At 44.2% G+C, this 14,461-nt stretch overlaps 5 protein-coding genes across 5 annotated transcripts; 3 read left to right on the top strand and 2 right to left on the bottom strand.

Annotated features, from left to right (window-relative positions):
• Positions 1–2,532: 2,532 nt before the first annotated feature.
• CTAM01_11480 (glycosyl hydrolase family 18) lies at positions 2,533–3,987 on the top strand (the record flags this gene model as incomplete). The annotated part of the gene is made up of 3 exons (XM_060527491.1): positions 2,533–2,654; positions 2,710–3,002; positions 3,065–3,987. 3 exons carry the CDS (start codon positions 2,533–2,535, stop codon positions 3,985–3,987), a joined length of 1,338 nt encoding a protein of 445 aa, XP_060377931.1.
• Positions 3,988–7,730: 3,743 nt separating this feature from the next.
• CTAM01_11479 (uncharacterized protein) lies at positions 7,731–8,702 on the top strand (the record flags this gene model as incomplete). Its single annotated transcript, XM_060527490.1, has 2 exons — positions 7,731–8,231; positions 8,277–8,702. 2 exons carry the CDS (start codon positions 7,731–7,733, stop codon positions 8,700–8,702), a joined length of 927 nt encoding a protein of 308 aa, XP_060377930.1.
• Positions 8,703–9,264: 562 nt separating this feature from the next.
• CTAM01_11478 (uncharacterized protein) lies at positions 9,265–10,179 on the bottom strand (the record flags this gene model as incomplete). Its single annotated transcript, XM_060527489.1, has 1 exon — positions 9,265–10,179. One exon carries the CDS (start codon positions 10,177–10,179, stop codon positions 9,265–9,267), a length of 915 nt encoding a protein of 304 aa, XP_060377929.1.
• Positions 10,180–11,096: 917 nt separating this feature from the next.
• On the bottom strand, positions 11,097–12,386 carry CTAM01_11477 (uncharacterized protein; the record flags this gene model as incomplete). Its single annotated transcript, XM_060527488.1, has 1 exon — positions 11,097–12,386. The coding sequence occupies one exon, from the start codon at positions 12,384–12,386 to the stop codon at positions 11,097–11,099; it is 1,290 nt and encodes a 429-aa protein (XP_060377928.1).
• A 760-nt stretch (positions 12,387–13,146) lies between these two features.
• Positions 13,147–14,255, top strand: CTAM01_11476 (uncharacterized protein; the record flags this gene model as incomplete). Its single annotated transcript, XM_060527487.1, has 2 exons — positions 13,147–14,011; positions 14,095–14,255. The coding sequence occupies 2 exons, from the start codon at positions 13,147–13,149 to the stop codon at positions 14,253–14,255; spliced, it is 1,026 nt and encodes a 341-aa protein (XP_060377927.1).
• Between the last annotated feature and the right edge of the window lie 206 nt (positions 14,256–14,461).

Genomic DNA, 14,461 nt, shown 5'->3' with positions numbered 1-14,461 from the left:
CGATCCCAATACGAAGTTCGCGAACATCAGGGATATCCATCGGGCTCAAATCGAAGCGGGTGAAAAGGAGGTTATCACGGCTGAATCCAGCGACTCTGAATGCCCTAGTGAGGCTGGCAGCTGTATTGTAGTGGGTGTGGTTGAGGATCAATAGTTAATAGTAATGAGGAGGTTGGGTTGTGATCCCATCGTTTTTGTGGTGCCAGAAACAGGGGGGTGCCAGGAAGTGGGTATGTTGACTTAATCAGTATGTATGGACTTTATTATCTGAGTTCGCTACAACTATTCTTTCCGAATTCTAACCCAGAAGGTCTAAGAAAGGGATGACCATAGAAGGAGTGGCAATAATAGAAAAGGCTTTTCACGATTGATCAGAATACTACTAGCACTTTTAGTTGTTACTTGAGCCTCCAGAATAGTAGGGAACCTGGGCAAAGGAAATATTCAAGTGTGTTTGGGATGGTGTTACTCCTAGTCATGTTGCAACCTGACAACTTCCGATATCTGTAACGAGGGCATGTTCAAAGTTTCCTTACTATCGTCATTGTTTGTAACTTCAAATAAGGGGGGCAACTTCTATGTTACGAGTTACGGCGCAGCAGTAGGCGCGTGGAGTAAGCAGAAAATTGCTTGCATTTACCCAAATATAGCGAAAGAAGAACACGAGTTTACGAAGAGCGAATGTAAAAGCCACATACTTACCATTGCATGTCAGGGACTTCTCGATGGGGCTTAATTTGCGTTCTGTTTGATGACTGCTCTACTGCTACTAATGGAGTGCACACTCGTCGAAAAGTCCAGGCAATTCAATTATCGCACAGTCATGATCCTGGTTGAGAAGATGCCACTGTCAATATTCGAGGGCAACAAGCTCTCTGGAGATATTTGGCATCACACAGGTCTTGAATTTCCTCTGGAGCCGGGACATGGACAGTTCGTCAGGGAGGTCTCGAGATAGCTTGTCGTCAAGCCACCTCCGTAGGGGCCATCTATGGCTTCTCTCCATCTGGTTGGGCACTCACGGCCGTAGCTCTGCTCACTTCCACCTCCTCGCCAGGCTTTTATCTGGACATCGAACTTCTCTCCCAACTTTCTCACTCCTTCATACACCAACCCTATTCGACGAACCATGACTGTGTTTGTTAACCACGTCACATTTCACTGTCCCTTCTGCCAGGTTGGGATCAAGCCCAACACCCAGATGAAGCAGACCCGGATGGAGCATATAAAGATTATAGCCACAAATGCTTCGTTGCAATTAAGTTGTGCCGCCACTTTTCGCTCGCTTTCAAAGACAAGGGACAAGCGCTGCAACCAACACTTGTGAACTAGTATCCACTTTGCCTCATGTCTCTGCTCGGTTCATACGATCAAATATCACGAAACGCGATGATCTTTTGGTCAAAAGGTGTGAATTGAAGAAACCCAAAAGGAATTCTGTCTGCTGCACGATCAGACGCGACATGGTGTCAACCTGTTGCTTGCCTTAAGTGCCACAAGCTTGTTGTTCCCATGGAAGGTGCAGGAAAGACAGAGCAGCTGCACTGAGCTCCAGCCTCAAGCGGTTTTAAGCCACAAACTAAGCTAAGCAAGGCACTCGGCTACTAGGAAAAGAAGCAAAAGTAACGACGTTGCTCACTTTGTTCTCAGATACTTCCGATGCCAGCCAAAGTTTCATGCTACTTAACACACGTACCCCGTACACTGAAACTTTTCGAAATCGAAAGCCCGAAGAGACGGTGAGAAGTAGAGCAAGATGGCAAACTTGCCAAAAATAATATTGGATTCTTCAACGCCGCGCTGGTTCGTTCGAGAAGTATGTGCACGAACCACTTTGCAGGGTGTCTATGAGTTCGGACGGAAACCCCGGAAGGCTTGTGCTTAGGTCAAGCTTTTTCCATCTGGGAAATCATCTTGGCTGCAGCACTTTCTGGAGCGCGCGATTCAGTCGACGGTCTTTCGGAAGGGCTCATCCCAGCGAGTCAGCCTATCTAAACGCAGACCGAGTCCAACCGCAATTTCCGACTCTACCAAACGTCCATTTTATACTTTCTTGATATATTGAACTCTCCACCGCTGCCAACCATGCCTCGCAGTGGCCGCAACCGATCCCGCCTTGTCTCCCTACTTGGCACCGCGAAGTGCCGCACTACCGCGTCCGCCCGCGAATGATCACCCCTCGTGATCCACCCAACAAATGCCCGTTTAATCTACCTGTTCACTCGTTACGAGTGCAATCAACCCAGGCAAACCAAACGTCCAAGTTTGCTCCCCCAAACAGTCGGGTTGTGGGCAGCGGTAATGTGCACCAGGTCCCGCTACCCGTGTGTAACTTTCGTCAACACGAGACCGGTTGCGTATCCCTCGGATAGGGGTCGAGCTATTTGAAGGTGCGTCTCCCTCTCCTCACGCGTGTGTTGAAGATTCTTTGGCAAGCGCTTTCACGCCTCTCCGAGTCACTCGCTTAATCTGATCGTCTCAACCATTCGTTGAGGAACCACATTCTTTTGATAATACCAGACCATAGTAATAATGCTGTTCCGATCTCTTGGCTTGGCCTCTGTGGCTGCCGTGGCCGCTCAGGCTGCCTCCGACGGCACTACCTGCACCGAAGGAACAGGTGCAGCTCCTCGTTATGTCATGTACTTTGACCAGTAAGTTGCTCCAATCACCCGGAATCCAAGACAATTCTCTCACAGATCCAATTAGGTACCACACCGCAGGGATTCCGGACAAGTCCGTAACTTCGGGTGTTACCCACGTAATCACCGCATTCGCCAACTCGTCCCTTTTTGCTTCCGATCCGGCTGGCGAATACAAGCCGTTCAAGCCCCTGAATGAGGTTCGCGCTCTTTTCAACAACGGAACCAAGGTCTGCATGGCCATCGGAGGTTGGGGCGACACGGACGGATTCGGTCTTGGGGCTGCCACCAACGAGAGCCGTCACAAGTACGCCATCAACGTCGCAGAGACGGCAGTCAAGCTCGGATATGACTGTGTCGGTAAGTGAAGCATGATCCTTCGCCGTGTTTCTGTCATGATAGCCGACTGAACGTGGTCTTAGATGTCGATTGGGAATATCCCGGTGGCAATGGTGCGGACTACATCCAGAAGCCAAATAGCCAAAAGACTTCGGAGATCAACACCTTCCCTCTGCTCCTGTCCGCAATCAAGACTCAGCTGAAGCACCACAAGATGGAGCTTTCCGTCACCGCCCCGGGCCTGAAGCGCGACATGATTGCGTTCACCAAGCACCAGACTCCCAAGATCAACGCCGCCGTCGACCACTTCACCGTCATGACCTACGATCTCATGAACCGCCGCGACAATATCACTAAGCACCACACCGACATCAAGGGTTCTCTTGAGGCTATCGACACCTACATCGCTCTTGGCGTCGAGCCCGCCAAGATCAACCTCGGCTTTGCTCTCTACGCCAAGTGGTTTACCACCGCCAAGGGCTACAACTGCACCCAGGGTCTCGGCTGCCCCACCGAGCTCATGGAGGCTGCCGACGGCACCGATACGGGCATGTCTGGCGCCGTCACCTTCGAGACCGCCAACTTCCAGGCTGCTCCCACCAACCTGACTACTTCTCCGGATGCTTCCTGCGGTGCCGGAACTTTCTACAAGTGCCCCACTGGCAACTGCTGCTCCCAGTACGGATTCTGCGGTGCCACCGCTGCTCACTGCGGCAATGGCTGCCAGTCCGACTATGGTATCTGCAACGGCACCTCCACCCTCTCCTCCTTCAAGACTGCCATGGCCAACGGCAAGACCGATGAGGTCAGCGGTGGCCAGTGGTACTGGGACCCCGCCGGTCCTTTCTTCTGGACCTGGGATACTCCTGCTCTTGTCACCCGCAAGTTCAATGAGATTGCCAAGGCTCGTGGCCTGGGTGGCGTCGCTGTTTGGAGTTTGGGTGAGGACTCGTACGACTTCAGCCTCCTCAAGGCCATTCAGGCTGGTGTCAAGGCTTGGTTTTAGGAGAATTGGTGTTCCTTGGAACATTTAAGCGAGTCTGTCATATAATTGAAGCTACAACAGCCATTTTCTTTTTTCTCACCTCGTCTTTTCTGTATTCACGAGCCTCTTTTATTGTTATGCTGTGGTGACCTCGTAATGTTAATTTCCCACCTTTGCTCCAATGACTCCAACTAAGCAGGCAAATTCTTCATGTGGTCATCTAGCTGACTTGGGGGATTAAGTGTATATGGCCATCTGCCATCTGTTGAGTAATAGTTAGCGAGCTTGAGACAAACTGACTTCTACATCTGGCACATATGTCTCGCTCGGGTCCTTTCCGAATTATCATCACCCTCCAGTATTTCCCGACAGTTCTGTGGCATTAAACTGGACCATGGCTTTTCATTGATAGTTAAGAGGCGATGGAATCACTTGCTGCATATGAGTAGAGCCATGACATCGTGAACGCCTGGTAAGACACCACCCCACACGACGGATCACCCCCTACGACGGATCACCCAATTCGGTACAATTCAGTCAAAAACCACTAATTCTACCTACTTCATTTTATAATATAAAAAATATATAAAAAATACTTTTAGATATAGAATATATAGTTTTCTTACTAAAATAATTTTTATAAATTATAATCTATTAGTTATAAGTACTAAAATATTATTAAGTTAAATATAATATTTCTTATTATATAAAAATACGATTTTTAACTTTATAAAAAATAGATAAAGTTAAGTATTTTAAAATACTAGAATTTTTAGAATATTTTTTTAAGATTAAATATACTATTTTTAACGTTAACGTATATAATAAGCGAGTAAAATAGATAAGCGAGTAAAATACGAAATCGTAATTATAATACTCTAACGTAACTGGGCACTTTTTTCTTATAATATATTATAATATACTTAAATAAAGAGTCTTAGGTTTAGCTTACTCTCTAAGCTATTTAAAATAACCCTTATTTAAGCGCTCGGGCTATAGCTAAGATTTATTTAGTTAGCTACGTTACGCTTATTTATAGACTTAAGGGAATATAATTACGTTATAATACTACCCCTAACTTATAAAATTTAACGCTATTTAAAGAAGAGAAGCTAGTTAAGTATATTTTTAATTTAGATTTTTAATCGTTTTTTTTTTATATTAGTAGTATAAAAAATATAATTAATTAATTACTTGCTAATTACAATACGCCCCCCGTTAAGAAGCGCTAGGTTTTTAACTTTATTAAGTACTAATTATAGTTCTGGATGCGATTTTTTTATAAGTATGATTATAAGAGGGTTTAATACGAAAATTTAAATATAATAAACGCGTAGTTTTATTTTATAGCGAATATAATTATAAAATATAGTATTATAAAGTCCGATATTTATAACTTTAATAAGACTAGTTTTATGATAAGCTAGATTATATTTAGAATAGTTATTATAAATATAAAAAGGCGTTTAAATATAAAAATAATATAGCTTAGTAATTATAAATAGGTTATAGTTATTTAAGTTATTAGCTCGTTAGGCTATAGTATCTTATTATATATTATTATTATAAGTAAATATTACCTCTCTATTTAGTATATAAAATCCGGTTTATTACGTAATTAAGTTATTATAATATTTAAAAACGGATAGATAATAAATAAAAAAGGCTTAAATTAAGTAAAATACTTTAAATAGTATATAAAACTACGTATAAAAAGTTAATATTATTTCTTTATTATTAATAAATATAAAAGTTATTATTTTACGGATTTTAAGTTATATTATAAAAAAAAAAATATCGTTATTTTTTATATATTAGCTTATTTATTTTATTTATTATAGCCCTTAGATATTAAATATTTTAGGTTTTTAAAAACGGTATATAGCTAAGAAATTAAAAAAAAAAATATAATAAAGTAATACTTATATTATAAAAAAGGACCTTTTTTTTACGTTTTATAAAATATTTATATAAGTAATTATAAAAAAAAATATTTAGGGAGGATTTAGAAGAGCTAGGCTTATATTTTTAAGTATAAAGAGTATACTATTTAAGCTAAATATAAAGTTATATACTCCGACGCTTCTAAAATCCTTTTTAATAATACCCCTAGCCTAGACTTTTTAAATACTAAATAACCTAATAAAAGTATTATTATAATTATAACTTATTAAAAATCGAATTACCCGTTATTAAAATAGCTCCCTAATTTTAATTATTAAAGCTATTAAGTATTTATTAAAGGGGGCGCGAGGATTTATATATAAGATTACTTTATTAAAGTTTAAAAATTAGATTTTTTAAAAAGAGAATAACCTACTTAGCTAACGTAAGAGGGCTAAGAAAATACGTTTTAAATAAGGAGGAAGTCTTATAGTAATTAATAGGGAAGACCTTTAGTTATAAAGAGAGGTAATAACTTAAATTAAAGAGGAAACGTATTAAAGTAGTAATTATTAACTAAGGACTAAGACGAGTTAATAACGATATAGCGTTTACGAGAATACTAATTATAATACGTAAATATATTAAATTACTAAAGAAGTATTTATAAAAGAGGATATTAAGTAGTTTGAATTAATATAAAACTATTAGCGGTACTTTTTAATTATATTTACGTTATGGTTACGATTTTATGTTTTACTTACTTATCTATTTTATTTGCTTATTATATACGTTATACTAATTATATAAGCTTAGGAAATTTAAGTTTTTATAAATACTACTTATTATAATATAACTTAATATTTTTATATAATAATACTTACATTACTAATAAAAAACTATTTATATAAGTATAATATAAATCTATTAAAAATAAACCACTTTAAAATTTTATTTTTTTTAATAAATGAAAGAGTTATATAATATAGTATAATGTTAGTATTTATATAGAAATTACTAATAAATACTAACATTTAAAAGCATATTTTAAATCTAATATTATTATGTAATATAATACAAAAATAATTTTTTAAAATATTTTTCTATACTAATTATATTTTTTTATAGCTTGTGTATTTTTTGAAATATTTATTCTTTAATTATTTATATATATATGGAATAGCGGTTTTGGCTGAATGTGGCCGAATTGGGTGATCCGTCGTAGGGGGTGATCCGTCGTGTGGGGTGGTGTCTTATAAATGTAGCTCAATTAGAAAGAAGTGTCCAGACTCAAAGGATTCTGCAGGAGCCTTGTGGCATATCTAAAGAGCTATGTGTAGAAAAGCTACAGTGGCCAGGAAGCTTTCTGACGTCATGTACCTATACTACTTACTTGGAGTAAATGCTAGGAGGACATGCTGGCAAGAATAGAAAAGTTCAAGCCCAATAAATAGCACAAAGATCCTCGAAGGAAGACATGGTGATTTCCTTATTGTCTCAAAGACAATAGTCGTGTAACAATGACTTGGACTGATCAATGCCTGACGCGACAACTAATAATACCGACGAACTAGGCCCATGATATGCGTACAATAGATTTGTCTGAGCGATGACAATGCAAGAGAGACCAAGAACAGTTGATCAAAGGAACAAAAGGCCGATGAAAATTTGTTAATGTATAAGATGGACTAATACCAAGATGCAATGTCATATCTGGAGTTCTCTCATACCACATCGGCCAATCACCAACATTCTCATCACCAAACTTCTCAACATACTCAGATTTTCAAGACACTACAAGCGAAGTCCTCCAGAAAGAGGTATAAGTACACTAATCAAGCAACAAATCCTATCACTCCATCCCCTAAAGGAAAAGCAACATGTCCGGTCAATCGTTGCATGCAGTTTTCCCAGCTCGGAAGGACCCTATCAACCTGCCCTACGAGATTTTCCTCCTCATTGTAGAGGCAATGATTTCGGAGGCCTACGAGCGGGCTAGACATGAAAAGGTAATCTACACAATTGATTTCACGAACGGGCAGCATCAAAGTGTCTCGCAGTCCAGTTTTTCTGTTGTGTTGTGGGGCCGTAAAAGCTTCAAGATACAGATGCAGCGATGGAAACAAATCCGCGACCTTCTACGAATTGACGGAACCAGCAGACGCTTGGTAAAAGGAGCCTTCGTTACCAACGACATGGTACGCGTCGCGTACTTTTCCCGCACGTATGATCCTCGATCCATGGACGAAAGGGTCCGTCTGCTGCCAGGGTGTGTGCTTCCGGATGTTGACATTTTCGAGATAGCGCCGGACGGGAATAGCATCTTCCATGCATCTTTCACACTTCATCCTCAACCTGAACACGAAAAGCTTTTTCAACTAGTGAGACGGGTCAAAGGGACTTGGTTTGACTACCTACCCACTCAGATTTGGCCGCAAACTCTTACTCCTGAAACGCTGCTGTGTTTTCCCAACTTGCGAGAAATTTGGATCCATGCCGAACAAAACTTCACAGGGATCGATCCGAGAGTCTCTTTCCATGACTCTCACGATGACGACATGCCACTCGACACCCAAATCCTCCCCGAACTGGGTCTGGATGCATCGGGTCACGACCTGAAGACTTTGAAGACGCAGTTGCGCGTTGCAGAAAAACGAGGGATTGATGTTTACGTAACAACAAGCACAGCATGGACACAGAGTTCCCGCGCCAAGACATTACGATTATCCTTGAAGGATGGAGCTGTTCGTATGCGGTTCCTTGACCCGCATTGCGATTGTTACCTTGAGCTTTCTGAGGATCTCAGAGCTCTTGGCCTTACTCTACAGCAAGCGATGCAGCAGCAGGATTAGTTTTTCCATGAGGCTTGGACTGTGGTATTTACGATAAGGTATCACGGATGGGAGTTTGAAGAGTATTCTTTGCATTTCCATTTTTGGAGGTTGTTTGTATCACTTGCGGTAGATTGCAGCTTACATCAAATTCTTGACTTACTTTCCCATCGTAATGCTGACGGTCGACGCTGTTTCACACAGTGCTTTTTGTCCACTTCAATTGTGACAAGACCACAAATCATGTACGAAACAGTTTATCTCGTCAGGCTGGGTTCAAGATGGTAGGTAACCAAGCCAGCTATCAATGTAGACACCTTACTTGGGTGTCGAATGCCTATAGAGTCTCTCTTTTGATTGTATGCGCAACTATTCGTTTTATTCACTAGGAGTCCTCAATAGCATGAAAGGATGTCCATCTTGTTGTTCGACCCATTTCGCGAGATGTCATTTCCTTCATTGTCCCATCCTATGTTTCGAAGGTCGAGGAAACGCCCCTACTCTCCACCCCTCCCCCCTTTCCATTCGCAATGCTCCTCCGGTATCTCGTCCTTTGAGTGCATAGATCTGCAGATAATAGCATCTAGGGGGGACTTTCGGAATCCTCCCTGAGATCGGCGAGACGACATTGCCGAAGGAGCCAAGCCATATCTAGACAGACCTCATCCACCCAGCACTCGCAGCAGTCGCAGTTCCGGCAGTTGGATTTGACGCGAATGGCATCCTCGGTGATATCCAGCTCCAGATTAGACTTGAATGTGTTCGTGGAGACACGGGCTATGATTGAAGTGTTTCTCTTTCTGAACTGAGGACCAAACTTTCGAGCAACGTCGCCGTAGTCTTCCGCCCATTTGGCCAACGATGGAAAGTGGAACGCGTCAACGGTCGTAAACTCTGGGTGGGATTCCGAGAGAGAGCATGCGCACCTGTCGTCATTCTCCTTCGGTTGATAGTTACCACCATCGATGAAGATCTTGCGGAGGTTGGGAAGGGAAGCGAGCACGTCGACAAAATTTCCGAAGTTCTCTCGGAAGAACTTAGTGTCGCTTCCGTTGATGGCCGTGATGTTCCGGACGATCTTATTGCCATTGACGGTGGGCAGGATGATCGAGGCCTTGAGAAAATCGATCTCGTGATTTTCCTTGAGAGTGAATATGTCGGTAGCGAGGCACACCCGTCCCACGAACGGGACCCGGGGACGCCGATGCCTGCGTGTGATCATAGCCATTCGAGGGAAGTATTTGCTAACCATATTGCGGCTTCTGGAATCGATATGCAGGAGGTCGCGAATTCGGTTGATTCGTACATAGTGATCATCGTCATAGCCGATCGTGCTGACGACAATCCTGGCCTCACTCCGTCCGTCGTACTCGAGGACGTGTTCCAGCGGATGGGTATTTTTCACTTCTTGCCGGACGAGAACCTCGATGATATTGAGGAAAATTTCGTAAGGGACGCGGACCGAATCGGTCAGGTTCGGAAGCTTTGACAGAGACATGATCGTGACTTTCCGCTTGCGTTATTTCGATGGCCGAGTTCAATCTCTCAACTGTATTCGTCTGGCATCGGTGAAGCAAAGACCGAAAGTTCTTGATGTCGATGTGGCGACGGCTGTCGTGCCTTTTCGACAGCTTGAAGCTGGGAGATGAGGGTGACACGTTTGCCTTCCTGCGAAGGAAACAAATGGAAAAACGAGGAAGATATTGGAAACCGATGATGTGAAAGGGAGAGAGGTAACCTTTCGATTGTCAAGGAAATTGGAAGGAAGAAGGAGAAGTCAGCCCCTCCGTGGAAGGCTGAGGTGCAAGGCTACGAAGGGAAGTCTCAACTTATTCACCAGCTTGCCGGGGGCGAAGAACTTGGCAGTAGCATAATAGGGTGTCGTCTGTTCAGCTATTAGCAGTTTTAAGATCACAAGTTCCAGCCGGGAGATGTATGGTTGTTGTGACTTGGATAACAAAATCGTCTTTGCGGCCTGTCATAAGATATCCCGGCAATCCATTCATCTCCAGATAAAGCCCAAACATTATGCGGAATGACAACCTGTAAAAATGGGACATGCTTTTGTAAGAACATGGAGCTGTAGATCTAAATCGAGGTGAGAATGTAAATATAGTAGCCTACAATTGAAAATGAGTGTCTATCAACTTTATCAAGACTGCTACAGGTGTCGTATTTTCAATTTCGTTCCCTGCTAGATCTTGGGGATCTTTGAAAACTTCGTTCTTCTGAACATTGTCAGTGTCAAGTTAATACTCAACCTAACGATACTGCAATCCATCAAAGTTCAGATGGGCTGGGCCCTGGTCTATGGAAACCTCGACTCCATCCTGTCTTTCCTGGACAAGTCGTACTTGATGTACCTATCTGGCACCTCATACATATGTCCCGGCGTCATAACTTGTTGATCACGCCTTAGCGGCGCATAATTCGATTGTTTAGCTTACATTGGTCCAGCTCCTTTTTCAATTTTATCTGATATGGCCGGGCAACATCCTCGACCTGCCCTGAATCGGGTGCTCCAGCCCGACTCGTAAGCTCCAACAGCCTCTTGGGATCATGAGCGAAAGCGATCCCGTCAAGAACACTTGGATCAGCCCCCTTGTCAAGAAGCCACTCCACGTAACCCCAGTCCCCCGTGGCACAAGCCAAAGTCAGAGCAGTCTGCTCCCCTCTTTCTCCTGCCCACTTCACGTCATCGACACCTACGTCATCGAAGCTCAACATGTGCTCAGCCATCTCACGACGCATGGAGAACGGGCTCACCCATCGTTCACCGTCCTCACTATGTTGGCCGACAGCTGACAATACTAACATGTCTCGCACGATGCGCAGCAAGGGCATGAGTTCGGAGACCTTGAGGACAGGATCGCTGTACGTTCTGAGCAGCTCAAAGAACCGCGGATTCCAGGTCTCAATCGCAAGACCAAATGTCCATATCCCATGCCGATGAAACGGAACCTCAACTGGAAACCAGACATCTGGTTCTTGTTCCTTAAGTGTCGGAATATGATACCACCCTGGGCCAATATTCGGATCAGCGCCGCAAGAGAGGAGAAATTTGGCCAGAGGTTTGTTGCGGACGCATAAAGGATCTTGGAGCGCCCACTTTGGGTAGTTCCCCTCTCTGGGCTCCCAAGCTTGATTCGGGTGCCACCCTGCGTCCATGAAGGTTTGCAGTAGAGGAACCAAGGTATCGTCATCGTCTGGAAAAGTCTCGAAAAGGGAAGCGCCAACAGCGGTTCCTCGTGTCTTTGATGCGGCTTCCGTGCCTTCAAAGACGTATCCGTGGAGAGCTGTACCGTTGGCAAGCAAGAACTTGGCGACAGCAGGCTGGTTCCCGAAAGAAGCTTGCTGCAGACCAAATTGACGAACAGCGTGACTAGGAGACATGTCGTGAATGAAGACTTCAACCTGTTGCAGGTGGCCCATTCGACAAGCAATGTAGAACCCGAGCTCCATGGGGTCATCGGGGTCTAGGTTCCCGACATCAATAGCATAATCGGGTCGTGGAAGGCGAGGCGGCAGCGGGGGCAAGTCCACAAACAGAGCTTCGAATTCTTGAATTTCGTCTATTAGCTGAGGGGCATCGGAAATGGGGCGCTGCTTCGATAGACGTTCCTCATTGATGCGTTTGACGTATGCAATATGCCATCTCAGCCGCGCCCGGCGTTGGGAGTTACCTTGCGCTGTAGTGTGTCCCATGTTAGACAGTGGCGAATCACGAGTACAGCCGTTTATCTTATCCGGAACGGATACTTTTCGAAGCTTTTAACACGAAGCCAGGCCAGGATACAACTGCGCGGCCATGTTCATGATGAGTTTCTGGTTTGCATTGGAGAATGTTGGGGTTTCTTTGACCCATATTCCAGTCCAGTTCAGTCATTAGTGGAGGCAACACGGAAACGGAACGCGGTCGAAGAGTAATAGGGTCAATCAAGGCAATGAAGTAACTAGGGGGCAGAGGCAGACACTCCAATCTTCCCTTGCCAAGTTCTCTCCAACGCTGACATCGGCTTCTTTGTTAATGTTCTCTTGAGACTTTCTGCCTCCCTGATGTACCTTCATGTTTTATTTACTCGGACCCACTTGGGCTATTGAGGTGAGTTTTGTATCCAGTCTATTTTCGGGAACAGCTGCGGTGGCATGAGTTCATCCCTTCAAAGTACAAATGGCTGCTCGAGGACCTCGCGTCAATGAACTGCTCTCTTCAGTAAGAAAAATACAATGTTGGCAAGTCTACGACAGAGTTGTTTGTCCCAGATTCAGAAGGGGTGATATGGTGTCACGAATCAAAGCCCCAAAACAAGGGCGTTACACTTTCAATCAGGCAATCATCTCCCCTTTGAGTTGCGATAAGTCCACTGGCGACTTAAGTGCACTTCCTCCCTCATTTTTTACCAGACTACGTCGCTGTTGTGTCTGCCATCTCTCTCCCTCATCAACCCATTTTTGGAAACATATCATGCCGTCGAAGTCCAGATTCACTCTTTTTCTAGGCTGGTTGCTGTTGGCCGGCACTCAACTAGGAGCACTCGCTGAACCATCACACAATATTCAAAAATGGGCAGCATGGACAACCAGCTACAACAACAAACATGTTGTTCTAGCAGAATCACCGCCACCTCCTGGCCCGCCCGGTCCATCTGTAATTCCAATTCTGACGACAACTCCATCAGTTCCTCAGACGTCTCCTCTGCCTCAAACAACCAAGAGCGAAAAGTCATTCAACCCATCCGACGTGCCCACAGTATGGCCCTCCTCCACAGCTGCGGTACAGAAACCGGGAACAGCTTGCACCGAAGACAGCCACTGCAACCTCCCAAACCAGTGCGCTCGCGACCAGACCCCGGCTTGTGATAAAGTGGCCCAGGTCTGCAAGTGTCTAGCCGTGCCTACGCTTGCGCCTACATCGGATCCTACCCCAACAACGCCGACCAAGAACACCAGCAAAGCGCCGTATCCTATTGTCACACAGTGGATCAAGGATATGGAGATCAAGGTCGGCGAGCAGAAATGCAACGACAAGGTTTCGTTCGGCCAGGAGGTCATTAGCGGGAGGGATATCCTGATGGATATTGAGAAGATTTGCAAGGCGTTGGATGAGAAGAAGCTGCGGATATCCCCAGATAGCGGGGAATACAAATCCAACGGGCTGGGCACGAATGGTTCAAAACATCATTTTACAATCTCTTGGATACAGGGCTGCACCTTTCCGAGCAAGGAGAGAACAAAGTATGGCATGAGGGCCTTTGATCCGAGGGAGACGGGGGAGGAGATTGATGGGATGAATCGGTGCGAGTACATACTAAACCGGAGCTGGAAAGAATGTGAGTCCATCTCGTCTATCAGCTGCTTTATTGACAGATTTATTAACCAAGATTTGTATTGTATGCTGACCTTTTTGATGCAGGCGATAAAATCAATACCGGCAAAGGAGGATATCGAGATATAGGCTGCCTGCGGTACGCCACGGGACCGGGAGAAGAGGGCACCAAGGGCACGGGCGACGGTATCAAGGAGAGGCTAAAGGAACTGGCCAGAGACCTGGGACCGTGGGAGACCATTTTCTGAAAAAACAAGTATTACTTCTATGAGGCGATCCTATGGATGTAGCTATAATATTCTTCACTTCTCGACAACTTCTATAGAGAAAGGCTCAATGGCCAATGTGTCTCCGGATGCGACATTCCAAACGCCGTATATGCTACAATAGATCTTTTCGGAGGGCTAAGGGGGTATACAGTCCTCTTCTAATTTGTGTCGCGACGGACACACCA

Source organism: Colletotrichum tamarilloi (assembly GCF_030869305.1).
Source record: "Colletotrichum tamarilloi strain Tom-12 chromosome Unknown Scaffold_62.1, whole genome shotgun sequence".
Taxonomy (NCBI): domain Eukaryota; kingdom Fungi; phylum Ascomycota; class Sordariomycetes; order Glomerellales; family Glomerellaceae; genus Colletotrichum; species Colletotrichum tamarilloi.
Note: the sequence above shows the minus strand (reverse complement) of the source record. Positions and strands in the feature narration are given on the sequence as shown.